Consider the following 21412-nt stretch of genomic DNA (forward strand, 5'->3'; position numbering starts at 1 on the left):
TTGTTCCTATCATAGTGTGTGTCTCTGAGTAGACATTAAATGTATGTTTATCCTTTAAATAAATAGTCTTATTGAATGAAGCCTTAGACATTTACTCAGTTGTGATCTGTAAGTTTTATATTGTGGAACATTATAGAAATGATTTCATTCTTAAAAGTTTCAAGTCTCCCTGAAAAACAACATTCTATCCTCCTAAATATAAGTTTAGGTCAATGGGTCTGAATCAAACACTTCTGCCAAGAAAATTGTGTAAAAAAAAAAAAGTTTCCTTAGAGTAGTGGTTCTCAAACTGTGGTTCCTGGTCTGGTAGTATTAGCATGTCCTAGCAACTTGTTAGAAATACAAATCTTTGGCCCCAAATAGAATTTTGTAACTCAGAAATGCTGGGAACCAGATCTGTGTTTTTAACAAGCCCTCCATGTGATTTTGAAGCATGCACAAGTTTGCAAGCCAGTAGCTTGAACCAAGTCATAATTTCTACAAATAAAGAGGTATTAGAAAAAAAAGAATGAAGGGAATATATAAGTTACATTAATTGTAATTTCTAAAAATTATCAAGGATACTACTACCAATCCATTGATATTAGTATGATGGTAATAGTATAAGTACATAACTTCTATAAGCCATATTTGAGACTTAATGAGATGTAAGATAAATATTTTCTCTTTTTGCATAATGTAATATACATCACTGATTTAAAACTATTATTCAATATATGCTCACTTTTCAAGTATGGAAATGGCTGTAAGTAAGATATTGCTGTAATTTATAAAAAATTAAAATAACATGTCTACCTTGAACATAAATTCTTGCCTGGTGTTTATCCTTTCCTCTATTGTTCTCAGCCTCACATTCATATGTGCCTTCATCTTCTAGCTGAATATTGAAGATCTTGAGGACAGCCCCAGAGGTGCTGATCTCAGCAGTACTTGGCATTGGTTCTAGGACCTTCCGCCATCGAATATCAGGAACAGGACTTTAAATAGGAAATAACAAAAGCTAAGGGTCTACAACATTTCAAAGTCAATTACTTTGTTAGTCTATAGCTGAACAATTACATCATTTATTTCCTAAAATGGTACAAAAATTAATATATTTCTATATATGTTAATAAAAATATAGGTATACTTACTTGCCAAGTGCGAAACACTCTAATGTCACGTTTTGTCCCATCAATGCATATATGTCCTTGAACTGAACTACGATATCAGCAGGGTATGGTTTTGTTGTTCCTAATATTAAGAAAAATACAACCGTCCACTAATTATTAGGCAGAACGAATAGGATTTTTTCAATATTGTGACTTTTACAGAATTACTTCAATATGCAAGGCATTTCTCTGTATAAGTACTAGAAAATATCTGATCATAACACAATGAACAGATTTGTTGATGCACAGTATGTATATAGCATAAATTTCATCAAGCATTCCAATCATATTGGCTCATTCTGACAGCTGTGTAACTCATCGGACTCAATTCACTAAAAAAAAAAAAAAAAAAAAAAAAAATCCAAGATGTCTTTAGAGAGCATCAAACATGTGTAAAACATTGTGCCAGGTGTTACTTAGGAAGGAGAAGAAACAAGAAAGCAAATGAGGAAGAAGAGAAGAAGTAAGAGAGAAGAGGAGAAAGAAAGAAGACAGGCAAGAAAAGAGGGAGAATAGAAGAAATATGGGCATATGAAGATGGAGGCAAAGGGAAACAAGTTGAAAAGAGGGAAGGAGAGAGGGAAAGAAGAGTGTTTATTCAGATATTACTGTTCTCATCAATATAGTTATTTTATTGAATTTGTTGAGCACACGTGTACTACTGGGTATATTATTCCCTTAATCTTACATGGGGAGAAATAGGTTCAAAAGGTGAAATACATTGTTTAAGATTGCGATGTGAACATATACTGTATGATACCAGGGAGACAGATAGATACAGCATGACCTAAAATACAAGCCAAAACAAAAATAAATGGTCTAAAAGAGTGGCAGCTAAGGACGACTGTTGAATATGCAAGGGTTAAGGGAATTTCAGGCAAGAAGAGCATGTGAATTCACCAGACCAGTTCAAGCTGAGGAAACAGTACATTATGACAAAGCTCCAGGAGTTTGCAGGGATTTTTTTTACATCTAGGAATTCCAGTAATGATAAAGTATATGTAGGTGAAGATGAGCTTAAACCTATTATCTAGAAGGCTTGAAACTGTGACATTAAACATTGTGAGGTTAATTTTCTCAGTGGTAACTAGCAGTGGATTTTGGTAAGAGAAGTAATATGAATATCACCTTCAGTTTAAGTGAAAGTCCTGTTAGAAGCTTTAAAGAATGGAACATGGAGAAGAGAAATATAGAAGAGAGCTTAAAGGAGGCTAGGCCATTACTTCATGCAAAATACGTGGAGGTTTGAGCAGTGGGAACAAAAAGGAAAGAACTAATCCAAGTTGTCTTTGAAAAGCAGAATCAACAAGACTGCCCTTTGGGTCAATGTTTCTTGAGGTATAGATCAAAGATCCAATTCATCAGAATCACTTGGGATGCTTGCTGAACCTACAAATTCCTGGCCACACCCCAGACCTGCTGAATCAGTTTTTCTGGGTTCCAAATTTCTGCAAACTTCCCAAGTGTTTACATACCAACTGAGGACCAATGGATTAGCTGTCTTGAAGATGAAAGGAGGAGAGGCATTGATGATTAAAAATACTATTCTGGGGATCCCTGGGTGGCGCAGCGGTTTGGCGCCTGCCTTTGGCCCAGGGCGCGATCCTGGAGACCCGGGATCGAATCCCACATCGGGCTCCCGGTGCATGGAGCCTGCTTCTCCCTCTGCCTGTGTCTCTGCCCCTCTCTCTCTCTCTCTGTGACTATCATGAATGAATAAATAAAATCTTTAAAAAAAAATACTATTCTGAGTGAGAAATATGATGGTATTGCCAAATGAGATGAAGAATACTAGAATTTTAGAGATAAAATGAGATGACAGATATGTCTGGAAAATTTGGGGCTTAACTATCCAGAGAACCTTCTGTATGACAAGTCTAGGAGGTAGACAGAATTAAGTCCTAAACAAAGAGAAAAGTTTTGGAGGTTAGAATGTGGAGTCATCCCAATAGGGCTGCTGTTGAAAGGTATAAATTGATAAGAATATCTGGAAAAAGATTAAAGAAAAGTTGATGAAGGAGGAAGATGTAGGAAGAATACTGAATAGAATTTGTCAGAGAGGCAGGTGGGAGATAGGGAAGGGCAGGAGTTGGGAAAATTAGGGAAGGAAAGAAGAGTTCAAGAGAGACATAGGAGATCAAGTGTCAAAGTTCATACAGAACCAGAACTGAAAAGTGTCCTTGGATTTAGCAAATATGTCTCAAGGTTGTTTGCACTGAATACAAAAGAATACACCGAGGGAAAGGAACAGAGAAGACGTTAAAGATTGAGAAAAAAGCAGAAAATCGTTCAGATACAGAAGTTCCCAAATGAATCAAATGGTAAATGAACCAGTGTAACTGGAGGAATTACTTAGAGTGGGAGAAGAAACCCTTCTTCCACAGAGACAATAATAAATAAAAGAGATGAATGTCTAGGGTAGAGTAGGAAAGAAATTTAAGGAGATTTTTATGTGATGGCTCCTTGTAATTCTAGAAAGTAGTGGATGAGAACATCTCTCAAGATTGTGAAGAGATAAAAGAGCCAGAAGTAAAAAAAAAAAAAAATTTATTGAATACCAACCATGTGACCACAATTGAGGAGAGTAGGAAAAATGGAATTACAGTGATATGATGACATTTTCCCCATTGTAATACCCTACTAGGATGGGGGTGGGGACCAAACGTAAGTCTGTGAACAACAAAACCCAGTACCTCTTCAGAAGCTTAAACTCACTGATAGAAGTGGTAATAGCAGGACTGTGATAAAAAAAACAATGTGAAGTAAGCAAATATGTTAAAATCTGATTCTCTTAGGAAGTAGTACATTAAAAAAAGAAATGTAGTTCAATTGGAATCTTGGAAAAGTCATTCAGGTCTGTCAGTGGCCATCAAATATGGCACCCATCCTACTTACTTACAGCAGAAAGGCAATTAATATACTAATTTGCTTCGTATAAATAGTTCCTTAAAAATATCAGAATGATACAACTGCATTTTTTTTTCTAATTCTGCAATCACTAAAGTTTGTTTTAATCTAATCATTTGTTCTCTTTCATGAAGTTACTAAAAACCAGGAATGGACATGAAAAAAAAAAGCAGAGGCAAGCAATTCCCATGCTAACTAATATATTGATATTTAGCTAATGAATCCGTACCCTGTGCATACTCTGACCTGGAGGAAACCAGTCCTAACTCAACCATCTTCGGTCACTTTTATCATGTAAATCTCCAACAGAAAAACTAAGGAATGACCAAGACATTCAAACATTCTTGTGTTTGCCCTGATTGGCCAGATAATCTTCCCACTGGATATTTCTTTTCGTCATTGTAAGTGATCCATAAGCAGACAACCTGCAAGAACAGTGTGTAACAAATAAAATACTTACGTTCAGGTGATGGAATGAGTGGGATAAATTTGCTGAACACACTCTTTGTAATAGAAGGACTGGATACAAAACAGGAATAATTGCCTTTGTCTGATGCCTCGACATTCGCAATGTAGAGATTTCCATTTGTCTGAGACACAAATCTCCGTTTATCCATTGTAATAAATACAGGAAATTCATTTAGAAGCCAGCGGTAGCTAAGATCATCTGGAAGAAAATATTGTCCTCTAAATATTAAATTCTTCTCCAAAAGCAAAAGTATTTTTTCTAGGAACAAGCTCAGGCATAATTTAATCTAGGCTATTATAGAACAACTGTAGGAAGTAAGCCAAGACAAATACTGCAAATTTTCCAAAAGCTACCATATTTTGAGTGAATATAAGTATGGTGTTAAAGGATTATATTTATATTTCTCTCAATGATTACGTGGACTATTAATATTCTTACTTCTATCTCATTGATGGGACAAATGAAACTCAGAGCAGCTAAATGTTTTGCTTAGAATTTCATGATTGGTAAGTAGAATTGGGATTTTTTAATTTAGGTCTGATAATTGTAAAACTCATGACCCATCTTTCCTACTGCATTTTAAAAATAAAATGAAGATTGCTAACCACAGTGTGTCTTTCTCCTTTTGCACTCCTATTTTGAATTACAGATTTAGAAATGAATTTCCTATAAGTTTTTTTCTTAAAACAGTAGCCAGACTCATCTTTCCAAAACTTAAACATTGTCACGTGACTCATCAAAGCCCTCCAAAATAAACCTCACTCAAGTTAAAGCCAGTGTAATTATGATGAATTATAAGGTCCTATGTGATATAGCTCTTGTATCTCTCCAATTTCATTTCTTCCTACCTTCTATCTCATTCACTCTATTTGAGCCACTCTGGCTTCCTTGGTCCTCCTCCATAGTCCCATCTCACGCCTTTCCTCCTCCTACTGCATCTGCCTGGCAAGTCTTTCTCTCAGATATCTGCACTGTTAGCTTCTTCATTTCCTTCCGGCCTTAATTCAGTTACCTTCACAGCATTGTCAGCCATCCCTTTAGCACCTACTCTTTCCCCTTCCCTAAATTTTCTTCCTTGTGCTTACCTACCAATATCTAGGCATGCTATACCTATTAACTATATATTTTTATGTATCGGCTGTCTCTCTCACTAGCAAATCTCTGTTTCACTCACTGAGGTATTCTTGTGGCATAAACAGTGCCTGGCAAACGTAATTGTGTAACAAGTGCTCACAGAGATCAGTTGAATGAATGAACAATTAAATGAAGCCTATCCAGTTTTGAATGTATTCAAATATAGTCATTGGTTATTTATGATCATTTACTTTGTTTGTGGGAAATGCTATGAAGGTGGGGGATTTTTTTCCCCATAGTTTGAGTAGTTCTTCAAAAACAAAACAAAACCAAAAAAAGGCTTCTCTCATCAAAAGGTTGTTACATTTTGAATTCTATGTTCCCCCTATATTTATCATTTAATAGTCTTTGTCCAATTTTATCAGAAAAAAATTATTGATATTTGACATATAAACAATAGAAATTTTATACATGTAATTGGAATAGAATACATACACATATAATATGATATGCATTATATATTTACATATTGTCATCTCTCTAAATATATATCATTAATATATTCCACATAAAATGATTTATAGCAGCCTGTTTTTTTAAGGGGTCTCTAAAGTCAAATTTATAACATTAGAGTTCTAAGAATATAATCATTATTTTTTCATTGTAAAAAGTAGTATTTATATAGTATTTCTAGAAGGTATTTGATAAAACAAGTGAATATTAATGAAAGTATATAAAATGTTCATTTTTTAATTAGCATTTTGGTGGCTTTTATTTTAGCTATATCAAATTATAGAAAACACATGTTCAAAGGTGAATCTTGCTACAGATGACACTTAATTTAATTTCTCTCTAAACTGGCTAGTTATTCTTACAGATAGACCCTCCTGAAGAGATTAATTTCTTTTCTAGCATTTATATAATTCAGTATATTGTATATATAATAATTTTAATGAAATAATAGGCTATATAACCACTCCTTGGCACTCTTCTATTTTAAAAATAATTTTTAAAAAATGAATCATATTTTCTCTTGTGTAATAGGAATGTTAATGAGGACATAATTTAACATATATATTATTTATAAACCAACATGACTACAGACCTTTGGTATTAGGACCAAGTGACTATACAGCCTGGAAGTATCTATAACCATTAGTAAGTAATGCATTACAACATTAGGCAAACATTGAATCTTATTTAATCATAAATATTTCATTATTGTTAAGAAAATGAAAACTTAGCCATTCACTCCATAGACATTTATAATCACAGAGGAACCTAACTTACCTGGAAAATGGTATGGAGGATCGCAGAGAAGCACCATTCCCTTTCCTTCTTTCACCCTGACCTCAGGACGCTCCTCAGGTGGGAAGGGGTCAAGATCTAATTATGAAAGCAAAAAGGAAAAAATTCACTCTTTAGTCAAAGAGATTGTCATTAAAGCTTATCTCTCATCTACAAACTCACTTTTTTGATATGATACTTTTAGTTGGTTTGTTGGAGCCAATGAAAGTCAATTCCTCATTTTTATATGCTGGCATTTGCATATAGTCTAAGGTAGTAAACTCTAGCAGATGGATATTGGTAGCAGCCTGCATAAGTATTCTGACAACCCTGAAAATTACAAATATCCTCAACTTTTGCTTCAGATTTAGGAAGGATTTCAGTAAGGGTATCTGGAAATAGGGGCACAGGCAAAACCAGGAATCTACCAAAGAGGTAAGCAAAGAGGACTGACTTGGAGGAATAGACTCGTGGTAAAGGAATAAGGATGAAAAGTAGGATCCTAGTTGAGGTAACATGAATATCACCATTTTTTTTCTCCTTTTCAAATTCTGAGTTTTCCTTAGTCTCATTCCTTCATTCTTGTCTGTTTACTTCTAATGTAGGTTTTCCTTGGATTCAAGATACTCTATTATTTGATTCTTCATTTGCAGTACGTGCTTATTCTGTTTCAACTCTGCTTCATCTCCTATTTCTTCTCTGTGAACAGTACTCAAATCACAAAATCAAGTTTTTACTTCTCTAAATATATTTATATCTCTGAAAAGTCATCATCCTAAATGTTACCTTTTTGCAGAGAGCCCTTCAGATCTACATCCCTAATCCTGATGCCTTACTTGAATCCACCCCATCCTCAAATAGTTGACATTTAACAACGATAATTTAATGTCACCATAACCTCTGCATGTGAAGCCATCATTGAAGTGCTTCCTCCCAACCTTGAAATTGGTTTTACTTGCTCCAATTCCATTTTTAAAGAGAGTAGATTGTTTCTGCCCTTTGACTCAGGTTTCCTTTAAAAAATATTTAGGGCCTTTTTTCTCTTCAGTGCAATGTAATCTATTATTTTTTCAGTGGTTGTGTTTATTATTTACCTTCCTAAGGTCACCACATTAATTGCATTTGACTACTCACTCCCTACTGGTTATCACTGCCACAAAGGTCCCCTTAAACTTACATTTTCTTTCTTTTTAAAGATTTCATTTATTTATTTATTTATTTATTTATTTATTTATTTATTTATTTATGAGAGAGAGAGAGAGAGAGAGAGAGAGAGAGAGAGAGACAGGGAAAGAGATAGGAGTGGGGGAATGCAGAGGGAGAGGGAGAAGCAGACTCCCAGTGAACAGGGAGCCTGATGCAGAACTTGATCCCAGGACCCTGGGATCATGATCTGAGCCAAAGGCAGACACTTAACCAACTGAGCCACCTAGGTGCCCTTAAAACATCATTTTCATCCTATAATCCAATTTGCAAAAGATTTAATTGCTGACTTATAAAATCGAATGCTGAAGATCATCTTGTCCAACTCCTTTTTCAATGTACAATTTTCTTCTAGAATAGGTTCTAACTTTAACATTAGCACAGGATTTCTGAAAATATCTTTTTATGACAGCTTCCAGAAGGAGAAATTTTAATTTATTTAAACTTAAAATAATTTAATAGCTTAATTTAATTTATTCATAAATTACATGCTACAGAAAATGATCAGTGAGGTAGAGTCAAGCTTTAGAGAACCCAACTGTAATGTTATAGTATCTAAAATAGTTTCTCCCTCCAAGAACCAATTTTTACCCCTTTGGAGGCGATTACCCTGATTGAGATGCATGGCTTGGGGCACTTGTGGGGCTCAATTTAGGAGTCCAATTCTTGATTTTTGGATTAGGTCATGATCTCAGGATCATGAGATCAAGCCCTTTGCAAGGCTCTGAGGTCAGCATGGAACCTGCTTAAGATTCTCTCTCTCTTTCCCTCTTCTCCTCTCCTTTCCCCCTGCCCAGTTGTGAATGCTCTCTCTTTCTAAGCGAGAGAGAGAGAGAGAGAGAGAGAGAGAGAGAAAATATGCATTGCTTAGCATATCCACTGATACCTGATGCTAGTTATTCAAGATCTCTCAGAATGTGACCTTAGTTTATTTCCTAATACCCTTCAGATGCTTTGTTCTCTTGAAATTTTTTTCTCCACCCAGTTGAGGCCCACTGATCATATAAGATCCACTTCATATGGACCATTTCTCTCATCTTCTTTTCATCTTGATTTTTCTTCTTGTTGAACTCTTATGATAATATTTAATTTTTACTTCACCTAAATGCACTGGACCTTGTTAAAGATACCATTACTTACATCCAAAGCTCAGGGTTGCTTCAGTGCTTCTGACCATCCCATAGTTATTTGATGCTAGGCAGTAATATATTCCAGCATCTTTCTGTTTGTCGGGGTTGTTGATAACAAGGTTTCCTCCTACCATACTGTACCTATCACTTGTAAGATCAATATCCCCATTATTCATTCTCCATCTGTGAGAAAGAAAAACAAATGTCATATCAAAGGTCATGAGGCCTGCAAAACAGCATACTGGCCTACCATCATTCTAAAATAATATGGGTATAGCTCCATGTGAAATCAGATGATTAAGTAGATGACTCAGTGTAGTAGTTCTTCACACTCTGTAATTCTGTATCTCTGGGTTCATGGTTTATAATTTAGTTCACGTACAGAAAGGTAAATGTTCAAGTGCATGAAATGTTATCTCTTTATTCATGAGGCATCTGGAAGGACAAATATTTCATTGAATTTTGCTACATTGTTTTTTTTTAGCAGATATACATAGATTATAAATTATAACTTTCTATGTACTAGATTCATGCATATCCAGATGTGCTGCATAAAACATTGAAAGCAAAAGTAAAATATACAATATCAATATCTATTCTAAATATCAAAATAATTTCTTAATAAACCTAATTGAAATCAGGGTTCTACTCAGTAAATGTCAAACTCTGACCACTAGAGGTCGATCATACAATTTGAAAATTGTAAAAATCCGTTGGATCTTTTGTTTCCAAGCCACCAATATACAATTGCATTTATATTGTTATAACTCCTTTCAGACAGTTTTAAATGCAGTTTTATTAGCATTCTCATTATTTTGAGGGTCAAAGCAAGATAATATAAACTTCAAGGCTGTTACGTAGAAGGTAAAGTTCCCTGTTATACCTTTCGGGGTGTTGCCATGAATAAGAAATTATCATGGAACATGCCATAAATATAAAACTACTGTGTGAATGACACATTGCATGATTACCAATGTTCGTATGGCTTGTTCTGGATATTAAGTAAATTTTTAAAACTTCAAATGTTCTTTTCCATCAGACAAGTTACATCATGAGCTGAATTTTTTCCCCTTTTTCCCCTGTCAAATGTAGACTGCCTCCATAACAGAATGAAATATCTACTTCTCCTTTCCAGCTCTCTATATTAATGTGTAAGATAGTCAGGCCACACTCATCCTGGGGACTTCAGTGCAACCTATGGGAGGGAGTTGGTGAATGTATTTGTCAAACAAAGTTTTGCCTCTTATTTTATGTTTTAAATTTTGGTAAGAGCACTTAATATGAGAACTACTTATATGAGCTATCTAAAATAGTCAAGCTACAGAAGCGAAGAATAGAATGGTGGTTACCAGAGACTGGAGAAAAGGGGGGGGAAAGACAGTTTCTAATTACTGTGTATAAAACTTCAGTTATGCAAAACTTTGCTTCTTAAAGTGTCTGTGGGGTAGGGGTAGGGGTAAGCACACATTTCTAGAACACTATCTGAGGACACTCTCGTTTGTTTTGTTGCCTTCATTCCAGGCTGTAGACTGATTTGCTGTTTCCGTGTATGAATGTCAAGGACAAGGTGTCACAAAATAAGCATCACTGAAATAGCTTTTGAAATCACTGAAATAGCTTTTGAGATGTTATCAACCTATCTAGATAGATGCATACTGAAAAAATTATGTTTCTTTGAAACCCATAAAACCTGTGTGTCAATCCTGAATCTGTGATTTGCTCTGGAGCAAGTCAATTTACTTATTCCAGATTTAGCGCTTCCTCTCCTATCAAATGATGTACTTGAATTAGATCTCTTCTACAGTCCCTATTAGTTACTATTCCATGTCCAAACTATGTATATAAACTCCCATTATGTATGGCTTAAGGGTAGAAACAAGTCTAGCCCATCAAATATTTTCAAAAAAATGTGTTACTTATAATATATAAAATATCTACATATTTTGCACGCCTGTGCATGGAATTGAAATAATAAAAATAATTTCAAAATGACGGTGCTTTCGTATCTAAATTCATATTTTATTTTAAGAATAATTTTGTAATTTAGCTCAGAGACTCAAGAGAGTCTCTTGAACTCAAGAGAAAATGATTTCAATTAGAATCAAATTTGATAACTTTTTATGACAATAAAAAGTTGTTTTCCTCTTGAGAAAAAATACTATGAAAATCAATCTTGTTGAAGACCTTCAGTTAAGTTAGCTGACATCAACACACAAGAGCCCCAATTTCCCCATCAATCATTTACTTTGTCTTCATAAAACCATTTCATAGGTGAAATTCAAATCCATTTGTGTTTGGTTAATTTTTTAGTCTTATTCTTTGTATCAAATTAGAAACTGTTAGTATACTTTTCTGAACTATCTGAAGCAAAAAACAAAAAACAAAAAACAAAAACATTGTTACTTTTTATACAGCTATTTTTATAACATAAATAGGTACCCCAGAAAAACAAAAAGAGACATATTGATATAGATTGTCTAATTTTAAGAAATTTGTTATATTTTCTGGAATATGGATTTAAGACCACTGAAAAAAAGTGGTGCTTTCTAGAATTATGGATGTAAGTTCTCTAAATGTAGTTGATATAGGAATATCATCTATAATATAATACGTAAGTATCAGTTATCCAGATCAATGCGTATAAGAATATTTTATTATCAAATGTGTACATTTTAATTGTGCATGATTTTCATATAATCTTACATATGCTTAATAGCATGATCACCATTTGACAATTTTTAAGTGGATAATATCAAATGATATTAGCATAATCTGTGCAGGAAATAAGAAATGGATTATTTGCACATATTTAAGAAAACTTACTATTAATTTGGGCATTAAACAACTCTATTTTAATAACTTATATTCCAATATTTTAGTTAATATGCCTCCATTTTGTCAACAACCTTGTATTATGGCTTTCTCTATCAGTACAGTGTCACAGATGCTCATCTGTAATCTATTCTGACACTCCATTGTGAAAAGAACAGTGAGGTACATTACTTGTAAACTGGGAAAGGGCTGGCCCGTGCCCTACAGTTTAGGGAAACTTTTCCTTCTGGTGATTCCTCTGGATAAATGGTATTGATTGGCTGCTCTTCAAAAATTGGTCCAAATCCTTTATCTTCCTCAGAAACTACAAGAAAAATAAAACCATCTTACATTGTGCTGTCTCATGAGTCAAAGAAAATTTGGCTACATTTAAAAATGTTTTGGAAAAATGTTAGAGACACCAAATCTCCATTTCCATTTGAAACAAAGATATTTGCCTCCATAATCCTGAAGAGAATATTTAGGTGCTTTATTCAAAATTATTTTCCCCCATCCCTCACTATTTTTCTCAAAGCATTGGGTATTATCATGCTTAACTACTTATAGACCCTCAAACAGGTCATGCTTTCCTGCCTCTGAGCCTCTGTAATATGTTTTTGCCCTCTCTGGAATCACTATCTCATTTTTTCCTCCTATCAAAACTCAAACAGCTCTTTATGACTCAGCCTTAGTTCCTTCAGGAAGATACTTCGCACCCCTCCTAGCTTTAGGTGGTCTTCATTTGTGTTCTCACAACTCCTCACACAGCTTATGGTATTTAGCACATCTTCTGTGATTCTTGATACAACTGTCTATTCCATGAGACCGCAAATGCTTGGAACAGGTGGCTGTGTCCATAATCCCCCACCTAGCTGTCAAGCAGACTGGAGCACAATAGGTGCTTAATGATTTTTTATTAAGAGAATGGATGATTTTAAGCTCTGGGGAAATTAGTCTCTTGTTTATTTTTTTTAAACATGTAACCAGCAATTATACTCAGTAACATCTAGAACAGTCAATAAACAAATTTACATGGTTCAGAATTTATCACAAGTGTACCCAAGTTGGGAAGCAGCTGTTTCTCTGGAAGGGAAGAGTGATGCTTCACAGCAGGAAAAGAAGAAAATCACTCATAAGACATCAATGTGGCAGCATTTACAGAAAAGAGCTAAGAGCCATATGCCCCACATGAATTAATACTAGCATGTGTGGCTAGGAAGGAGGATAGTCTTACATAAGATCATTAAAATGTCTCTGCTAGAGCAAAGCTATGGTTTACCCCCCAATTATTTTTTAAGAGAGAATGTAAGGCAAACTCCACAGAGACTTTTTGTCTGCTCCAACATCAACCTTTAAATGAGAGCTTTGTTCGGACTTCTCTTAATGAGCAGTTTCATTATATCATTTAAATCTTGCCTCAGCACTGTTTACAGAACCTTTGGAAAAATTATTTAAACTCTCCAAGTCTCAATACCACTCTTTATAAAATGAGGATAATAGTAAAATCTATCCCATTAGACACTGTGAGAATTGTTTTGAGAAAATGCACGTAAAACAGTAGTGTACCTGGCTCAGAGTCAGCATTCAACAAATACTGATGTTGTCAATATTCTTGAGAATTTGCCAATCCTTTTGAAATTTAATTTATATCTTATGTATATCTTATGCATATCTTATGTATATAAGATCTTATGTGTATATACCTTATGTATATATGTGTATATGTATATCAACTCATGAAATTTCTAAAAGCAAGAGGCCATGTTTTATTTTTGTTGTTCTGGTGTTATCAGTGTTGTGTCAATACATATTTGTGTACAAGTAGGAGATCAATAAAATGTTCAAGTTAGTGTCTCCTAGTATGAAGCATTCGTTTTTCTAAACTTGCCCGAAATATTTCAAAGGGAGATGCCTCATTTTTAGTTAGAATTGGCTGAAATTGCCATTCAAGAATTTACAGACCTCAGTTCATTCCCTATTACCATCCTATTTCAGAAAGCAAATTGCTGATTCAAAATCAAAGGGACCAGAGAAACTGAGATTTAGTTCTGCCAATGTACTTCTCTTAACTGTTGCTTTACACAAGCCTTTTGTTCTACATAGAGTCAACATTTAAAAAAGAAAGGAATATGTACACAAATTCTAAGGGCCAACAGGCCTAAGATAACTATAAATAAGACCCCAAATGGGAGGTGTTCACAGAAGCCCTCTGCTAATGATTTTGCAAGTCCTGCTGTGAGCCGTGTCTAGTTCCATATCCTTCTTGAAGTTGTAAAAGCCAAAAATGCATATAATGTTTTCTGCTTCACTTCTAATAATTTTCTTGATGATATCCAATATTTCCTGCCTTTTAGGATATAACTGAACACCAAGGGAAATAAGGAATGAATCCTAAACCCCTGACAACTAGAGACTTTCATTTGGATATAGGCTCTAGATTTTTCAATCTCTGAAAGAAATGACCTTGTGCTTATCTATGATAAAAATCATATGTCATTTTTCTTCCCACTTGGACAACTTTATAAGCTCTTCCTTGAGTCTCTCCCAATTGCACAGCTTTTCTGATTGGAACAATTTAGTAACACCTGCTAGTCTGGAAACTCTGTTGTTTATTCCCAAATCACATGAAAATGTTTAAAAAGACAGCAGAGAAGTGCAATTTTATCAATATATTTAGATTCTCTTCTTGAAGACAAGAGGACTTCTATTCCAACTCTACCCCTGGCCAATAACAATTTTAGTTTGAAATTTTTCAGCTTTTTTTAATTAATTAGACTAGATAGTTAGAGGGTAGAAATAAAGAAATTAAAAGCTCATAAATACCTTCTAAGTACATTATATTTATATAAAAAGTCTGATGATGAGCTTTTAGACACAACACAAAAAGCATGATTCATAAAGGAATAAAAAAGACAAGCTAGATTTTATTAAAGTAAAAAAAAATATGTTCTGTTAAAGACACTCTTAAGAGAATCTTAAGGTCTTAAAGTCTTAAAGTTTAGGAGTTTTTCTTTGGGTTTTCTCCAACTTGTATTCCACAAGCAGCAAATGGGAGAGAACTGCAACTAACTACATCCTTGTCTTATCTAACAATAGGGATATATTAGTGATTGCACACTATTTCACAAAACTTGTCTTCATCTCAGCAAGGTGGTATTAATTAAAGCCTCTTTAACATTATTGTATTTCCAATATAGAAATAGCCAGTCCCAGACTGTCTAGCATTTGCTTCTACAGTACCCTCTGGTAATGCCATTAGAGGGGTTGTAATAATTCTAAATTCTTAATTTATAATTTCATTACCTTTCTTGAAACAACTGCTTTTATCATTATGAAGTAAAGTTATGTTCATTCCATATTGGCTTCATTATTTATTTATTTGGCTTCATTATTTAAAGTACTGTATGGTGACTTCATTTTTTAAAAAGATTTTATTTATTTATTCATGAGAGAGAGAGAGAGAGAGAGAGAGAGAGAGAGGCAGAGACACAGGCGGAGGGAGAAGCAGGCTCCACGCAGGGAGCCTGACGTGGGACTCGATCCCAGGTCTCCTGGGTCAGGCCCTGGGCTGAAGGTGGCTGAGCCACCGGGGCTGCCCCATGTATGGTGACTTCAAATTCAACAAAGACAGAAGCATAAATCTACATGAAGGTGGAGATTAGATTGGTAGATTTGCATATTTTAATTAATGCATAGTCTTCAATATTTCTTATGATAGTATATCTTTAGATTTTACGGCATATGCTTTTGAGACAAATGTTGGTCATCTTTTAGAAAACTGAAGATGTTTAAGTGGTTTCTTGATCTTAATCGTATGCATTAAAAATAAGTTTCAATTTTTCTGGAAAAGATACCAGCAATGTAAATTTCCATTGAAAATAATGGAATGGGGGATTCCTGGTTGATGCAGCGATTTAGCGCCTACCTTTGGCCCAGGGCGCGATCCTGGAGACCCGGGATCGAATCCTACGTCGGGCTCCCGGTGCGGAGCCTGCTTCTCCCTCTGCCTGTGTCTCTACCTCTCTCTCTCTCCCTCTCTGTGTGTGTGTGTGGATGTGACTATCATAAATAAATTTTAAAAATTGAAAAAAAAGAAAATAATGGAATGTCACATAATAATAATGATGAGACTATATCTATTGCCAGGCAGAGTCTCAAGAGGGATATGTAAAGATTAAAATACTTTTTTGGGTGAGTTGGGTTGAAATTTATATGCCAAACTGGATAATATTAGTGCTCATGCTATTTTTGTTTCTCAATGACAAGTGCTCTTCAAAATTATGTGTATATACTTCTTCATACTCCACCTCCATCTGGCCTTTATAAGAACAGACAGTGAAACATTCAGGGGATAAAAATACAAGGCTAATTTCCACCAAAATATTGGATTTAATTTTCACATTGAAAGATCATTGCATGTAAGATAGTTCCCTGGCTTATTCTCTAGGTCAAAAAGCAGAATAGGACACACTTCACATCACAGTAGCACTTTTAGTGTTATTTTATAAATATATGTTTCATACTTTTGTAAAATGTTCAGGCCTAAATAAAACAATGTATTTCATTAGATGGTTTAGCAATTACTCTATATATTTGGGGAACATATTTGGGACCTCTGAAAGATAAATTACTCAAAAGGAGGTTTTGAATTGCATGGGCATGCTCAGTGAACCTCTGAATGTTATCTTCATAACCCTCTTGAATAGTATCTGAGCTCATCCCTCTAGTCTCTTAGCTAGGGCACTCAGATGAGGGGAAAATAAATTTCTGGGAGAGTACGAGCAGCCAAGGTTTCATTAATGCAAGCTCTCAGCCAACAGAAAATATGGCCATCTTACTGCTTTTTTTCTACAGCTGTGGAAGTAATTAGATGCTAAATTATGGTGCTTGGGATGTATTATGGGGTTACAAGGCACTTGAAACAAGAAATAGGTATTATGCTTCAGAAAAATAAGATGACTTTTTAAATACATGCCCTTTTTCTTACTGGGTAGATTCTTCTAAAAAGGAGCACAAAATTATAGAAGTCTTCTCAAGCTAATTAAAGACAACATTTCAAACCACTCTTTCTTTTGATCTTTTCTTAATTCAAATTAACCAGTTATCTACCACTTAATGGTAGTCTTTTGGAGAAGTAAGTTCATTTCTTAAATTTGATCAGGAAAATTAAGAAGAAATAATAAAATTATATAGGATTATTTGTTGTCAAATTTACAAATGTGAACGACAGGCAAAAACTACTGTTTTTTCTGTACCATTTTCAGTTCCATCATTAACACAAACTTTTTTAAAAAAGATTTTATTTATTTATTCATTCATGAAAGACAGAGAGAGAGAGAGAGAGAGAGAGAGGCAGAGACACAGGTAGAAGGCAAACAGGTTCCATGCAGGGAGCCCGACGTGGGACTCAATCCCAGGATACCAGGATCATGCCCTGAGCCGAAGGCTGGCGCTAAACCACTGAGCCACCCAAGGATCCCAAATGGTTTTATTATCTATAACAGAATTACTTCACCTCTTATTATGTGGAGATGGTCCCCTGTAATCTTGCTATTTATTCTATTTTATTTCTGAAAATGAAAGTATAATTATGACTTATACTTGAGAGATTTTTAAATTCATTTTATATCTATTTTGAAACAAATTCTATTTCTCATTCTGTAATATGTCATCTCAATCTGTTAGTTATAAAAACATACATCTACATAAGTATGTTATAAGAAGAATCTCAGGGGAAAAAAAAAACTATTAGAAAAAAAGCAATGGCAAAAAAACTTGAACAGAGTCTAATAGAGGGATTTTTCCCATAGTTACAATGCTACACTGATTCTGGGATAGCGAGTACAAGTCTCTTGAAATACAATAACTTCTCTAAGTTTAAGACAGTATTTAAATTGTCTCAAAGAACGCTTTTCCCTCCTGTTTTCACTGTCAATCATACCCTACAGATAGGAGAACAAGGATGTTTAGAGCTTGGGCTTTGAATATTTGGGTGCCCCAATCCTTTAGGGTCATGGGTGATATATAATATTGGAGTAATCTACCATAACCAAAATATAAAGGACTTAATTTGAAGACCCTCAGCAATCAAACTGTTAGAACAAAAACTAGGGTCAGGTTAGTAGGAAGGTTGACTAACTTTCCCTTTGCCTGGCTATACCTGCTCAAGAGCCTGTCAAGTCTCTTGATAGTAGCCACTTCCTCGACCTAAGGTCCATCTACTACTAAAGCCTCTACACACTGTGTTTTCCTTAATATCTTCCCACACATACTTCATGTATACCCCACTATGTAGGATGCTTTAGTTAGTAGGCCTACTTTTATCACCTTGTCTCCTCAAGCTATTTCTAGTCTATTTTGTGACCATATCACAAAATAATGATAAGTCAGTGAGTGTTATAAAATCTCAGTCATAATTAGAGGCAGGATAATGCTATATGAATGAAAATAAGGCTAAGTAATTGATGGGAGTCTAACAAAAATAATGTGAAAATCTGGGTATAAGTACTGTGAAGACAGGAAATTCCATATTTGCTCTCCAGAATTTTAATTTTCCTTGATATTATTTTGAATATTATAGTCATATGATAATCCCATCGTACAAATGAAAGATTATTTTATACTCTAATTCTTATAGAACAAGTATTATACTGCTATTTTGTCTCATTCCCTTATTGTTTTTGTCACTAAGTTATAAAGGTATTAAAGAGCTATTATTTGCATTTTATGTTAGCCCAGGTAAAAGTTGGTTCTAAGTTAGCTGTCTTATTATATTTTCTTATTATTAAAGTAAAAAAAGACCATAATTGAGAAAAAGATTTAAAAATAAATATTAAATCTCAAATATTTAATTATTAATTAAATATCTGAATGTTACGTGTTCACTATATGGAACTTAGTTGTATTCATTCTTTTATCTCAATAAGATACACGTTGGTTTCATATAATCTAAAAAAATAAATAAGGGAGGAAATTTTACAGATATGGAAAAGAATGGACTTAGTTTTGATGATTTTTAAAAAATATTTTATTTACTTATTCATGAGAAACATAGAGCGGAGAGAGAGAGGCAAAGACACAGGCAGAAGGAGAAGCAGGCTCCATGCAGGGATCCCGATGTGGGACTCGATCCCGGGTCTCCAGGATCACACCTGGGCTGAAGGCGGCACTAAACCTCTGAGCTACCCAGGCTGCCCCAGTTTTGATGATTTTTTAATAAGCCTTGGTGTACTTTATTTTTCAAAATAAAAATATCTATGTATTGTTTTAATGTATCTATTTTATTTAAAAGCTAGTCATCTAGGCTATTAAGATTATTATGTAGTAATAGTTAAAAACTATTGCATATCCAAGATAATTTATTGGATAGAACTTTTCCATTAATAAATGAAAAAAAAAAAAACAACAAACCTCAATTTCAAGTCACTTACATAATGTGACAGACATTATTGCTTGACTCACCAGTGCCAGTCCTCTCCTTTTACTGTGATGACAAAGGTCAGATATGCTCAAGGACCAAATCCTCCTCACATGACTCAGAAGTATAGGTTGACTATCATTAATACCATTATATTACTCCTTCCTATGACAAGCTTGGTGGCAAATTTGTGACCCAACTCTGGACATTGAGGTATTTGGAGATCTACTGAGAGGTATCTTGCTTTAAAAAAATAGATATAAGGGAAAAAAACACCCTTTTCACTTACAGATGTTATTATGCCTACATGTAATATCTGCAACTGCCACACTATTTCCAACAGGTCAAGCATAAAGCCTGAGCATTGGCCACTGGGTTCACAATGTGTACATCCTGGTGACATGGACAAAGTATGTTTGTTGAATGCTCATGTGAAAGTCTGATAAGTAGGTTCAAAGGGAAATATTGGTCAGAGAATTGAAGACAGAAAGCATAGTCTATTTTTTTTTTACTAATAATATTGAAAATAATAGTTAAGTGGGATATTAGCTATAGGGTGTGGGATTTTCAGAGAAATGATTTTTTTAAATGAAGTTACTACAGAATGCTTGTATGTTGACAGCAATAATGCAGTAGAGGGAGAGACTGATGATGAGGAGACACAAGGGACAATTGCTGGAGCAATGCGCTTAAATAAGCCAGATTGGATAGGACAAGTGTACAGGTGTAGGTTTAGTATGGTGACATCCTGGGTGAAACAAGCAGGAAGACAGAGTGTATGAGCATAGATGTAGGAGAGTAAATATGATAGTGTGCACTTGTGGAAATTCAAGTTTTCTCTAAAACTTCTGTGTAATAGGAAGCAAAGTAAGGATGACAAGCAGCTGTTGGAGTTTGGAAGGGGAGGGAGTAACTATGACACGATCTAGGCGAATGAGAAAATGAATTCACTGAGAAAGTGAAGTATATTTGCTGGGCAGTACCAGCTGTTCATTTGAAATTAGCAGTTATGAATTTAACTTGATATCAGTCAGCATAAATGAGGTTTTTTTTTTTTTCTTAATGACAATTATCTGGATGGTCAAATAAGTTTAGGAGTATTTAGATATTTTACAACTCTTCTCTCCTCAGAGATTCACATACTTTTCTCTTAGTGTGATAGTGTTGGATTGTACCCCCACAAGTCCTAATCCCTGGTGTATCATAATGGGGCCATATTTGGAAATAGGATGTTTACAGAAGTAATCAAGTTAAAGTGAGGTCATTAGGTGGGCCCTAATCCAATATGACTAGCTACCTTAAAAAGAGGTAAATTCAGACAGAGGCAGACATGCACAGAGGGAAGATGTGAAGAGACATGGGAGGAAGACATACATATGAAGAGGAAGCTGGACCCTGAGGTCATTTTGTCATGAGCAAATGAATGTCCAAGGCTGCCTCAAAGCTGAGAGAGGCAAGGAAGAAGATTACTCCTACAGGTTGCAGAGGGAGCAAGGTCTTGATAACACCTTGCTACAGATCTCTAGCCTCCAGAACATTTCTGTTGTTATAAGCCACCCAGTTTGAGGTACTTTATTACAGTAGTCCTGGGAAAGTAATACATCTATTATACATATTAGGTAAGTAGTATACTTATTACTTAAAGTTAATAATAAACTATTGAACCTTTATGAACTAGCCTTTCCCAAATTTATTTAACAATAAAGTCATTTTTTTTAATGGAATTCCTACTAACATCTTGCTGCACAAGTGTTTTCTAAAATGTTTGGAGAAATCCTGACTTCATACAGCCCATATTTCTCTGCCTCTGCATTTTTATTTATTCCACTTCCTTTATTTGGAATTAGCTCCATTTCTAACGTTTGAAATACTTCAAGACTTACTTATCCACTACCCCATCACTAAATATTTCTTAATTCATCAAAATAAATCTTTTAAAATGCTCATTATATTTTTCTTATAA

The 21412-nt window shown here is 34.6% G+C and overlaps 1 protein-coding gene across 6 annotated transcripts in view; it reads right to left on the reverse strand.

The window, feature by feature from the left end:
* The window catches only part of CNTN1 (contactin 1), a 347755-nt gene that overhangs the window by 138962 nt on the left and 187381 nt on the right, over nucleotides 1–21412 (reverse strand). For all 6 annotated transcript variants that reach the window (XM_026000122.2, XM_072765564.1, XM_026000123.2 and 3 more), the window contains 6 exons: nucleotides 12225–12357; nucleotides 9232–9404; nucleotides 6892–6987; nucleotides 4519–4725; nucleotides 1134–1233; nucleotides 796–977 (listed from right to left, as the gene is read on the reverse strand). In XM_026000122.2, the coding sequence (XP_025855907.1) occupies nucleotides 796–977; nucleotides 1134–1233; nucleotides 4519–4725; nucleotides 6892–6987; nucleotides 9232–9404; nucleotides 12225–12357 (891 nt within the window). The remainder of the gene's footprint in view (nucleotides 1–795; nucleotides 978–1133; nucleotides 1234–4518; nucleotides 4726–6891; nucleotides 6988–9231; nucleotides 9405–12224; nucleotides 12358–21412) is intronic.

This window comes from Vulpes vulpes, chromosome 8 (assembly GCF_048418805.1).
Source record: "Vulpes vulpes isolate BD-2025 chromosome 8, VulVul3, whole genome shotgun sequence".
Lineage (NCBI taxonomy): Eukaryota > Metazoa > Chordata > Mammalia > Carnivora > Canidae > Vulpes > Vulpes vulpes.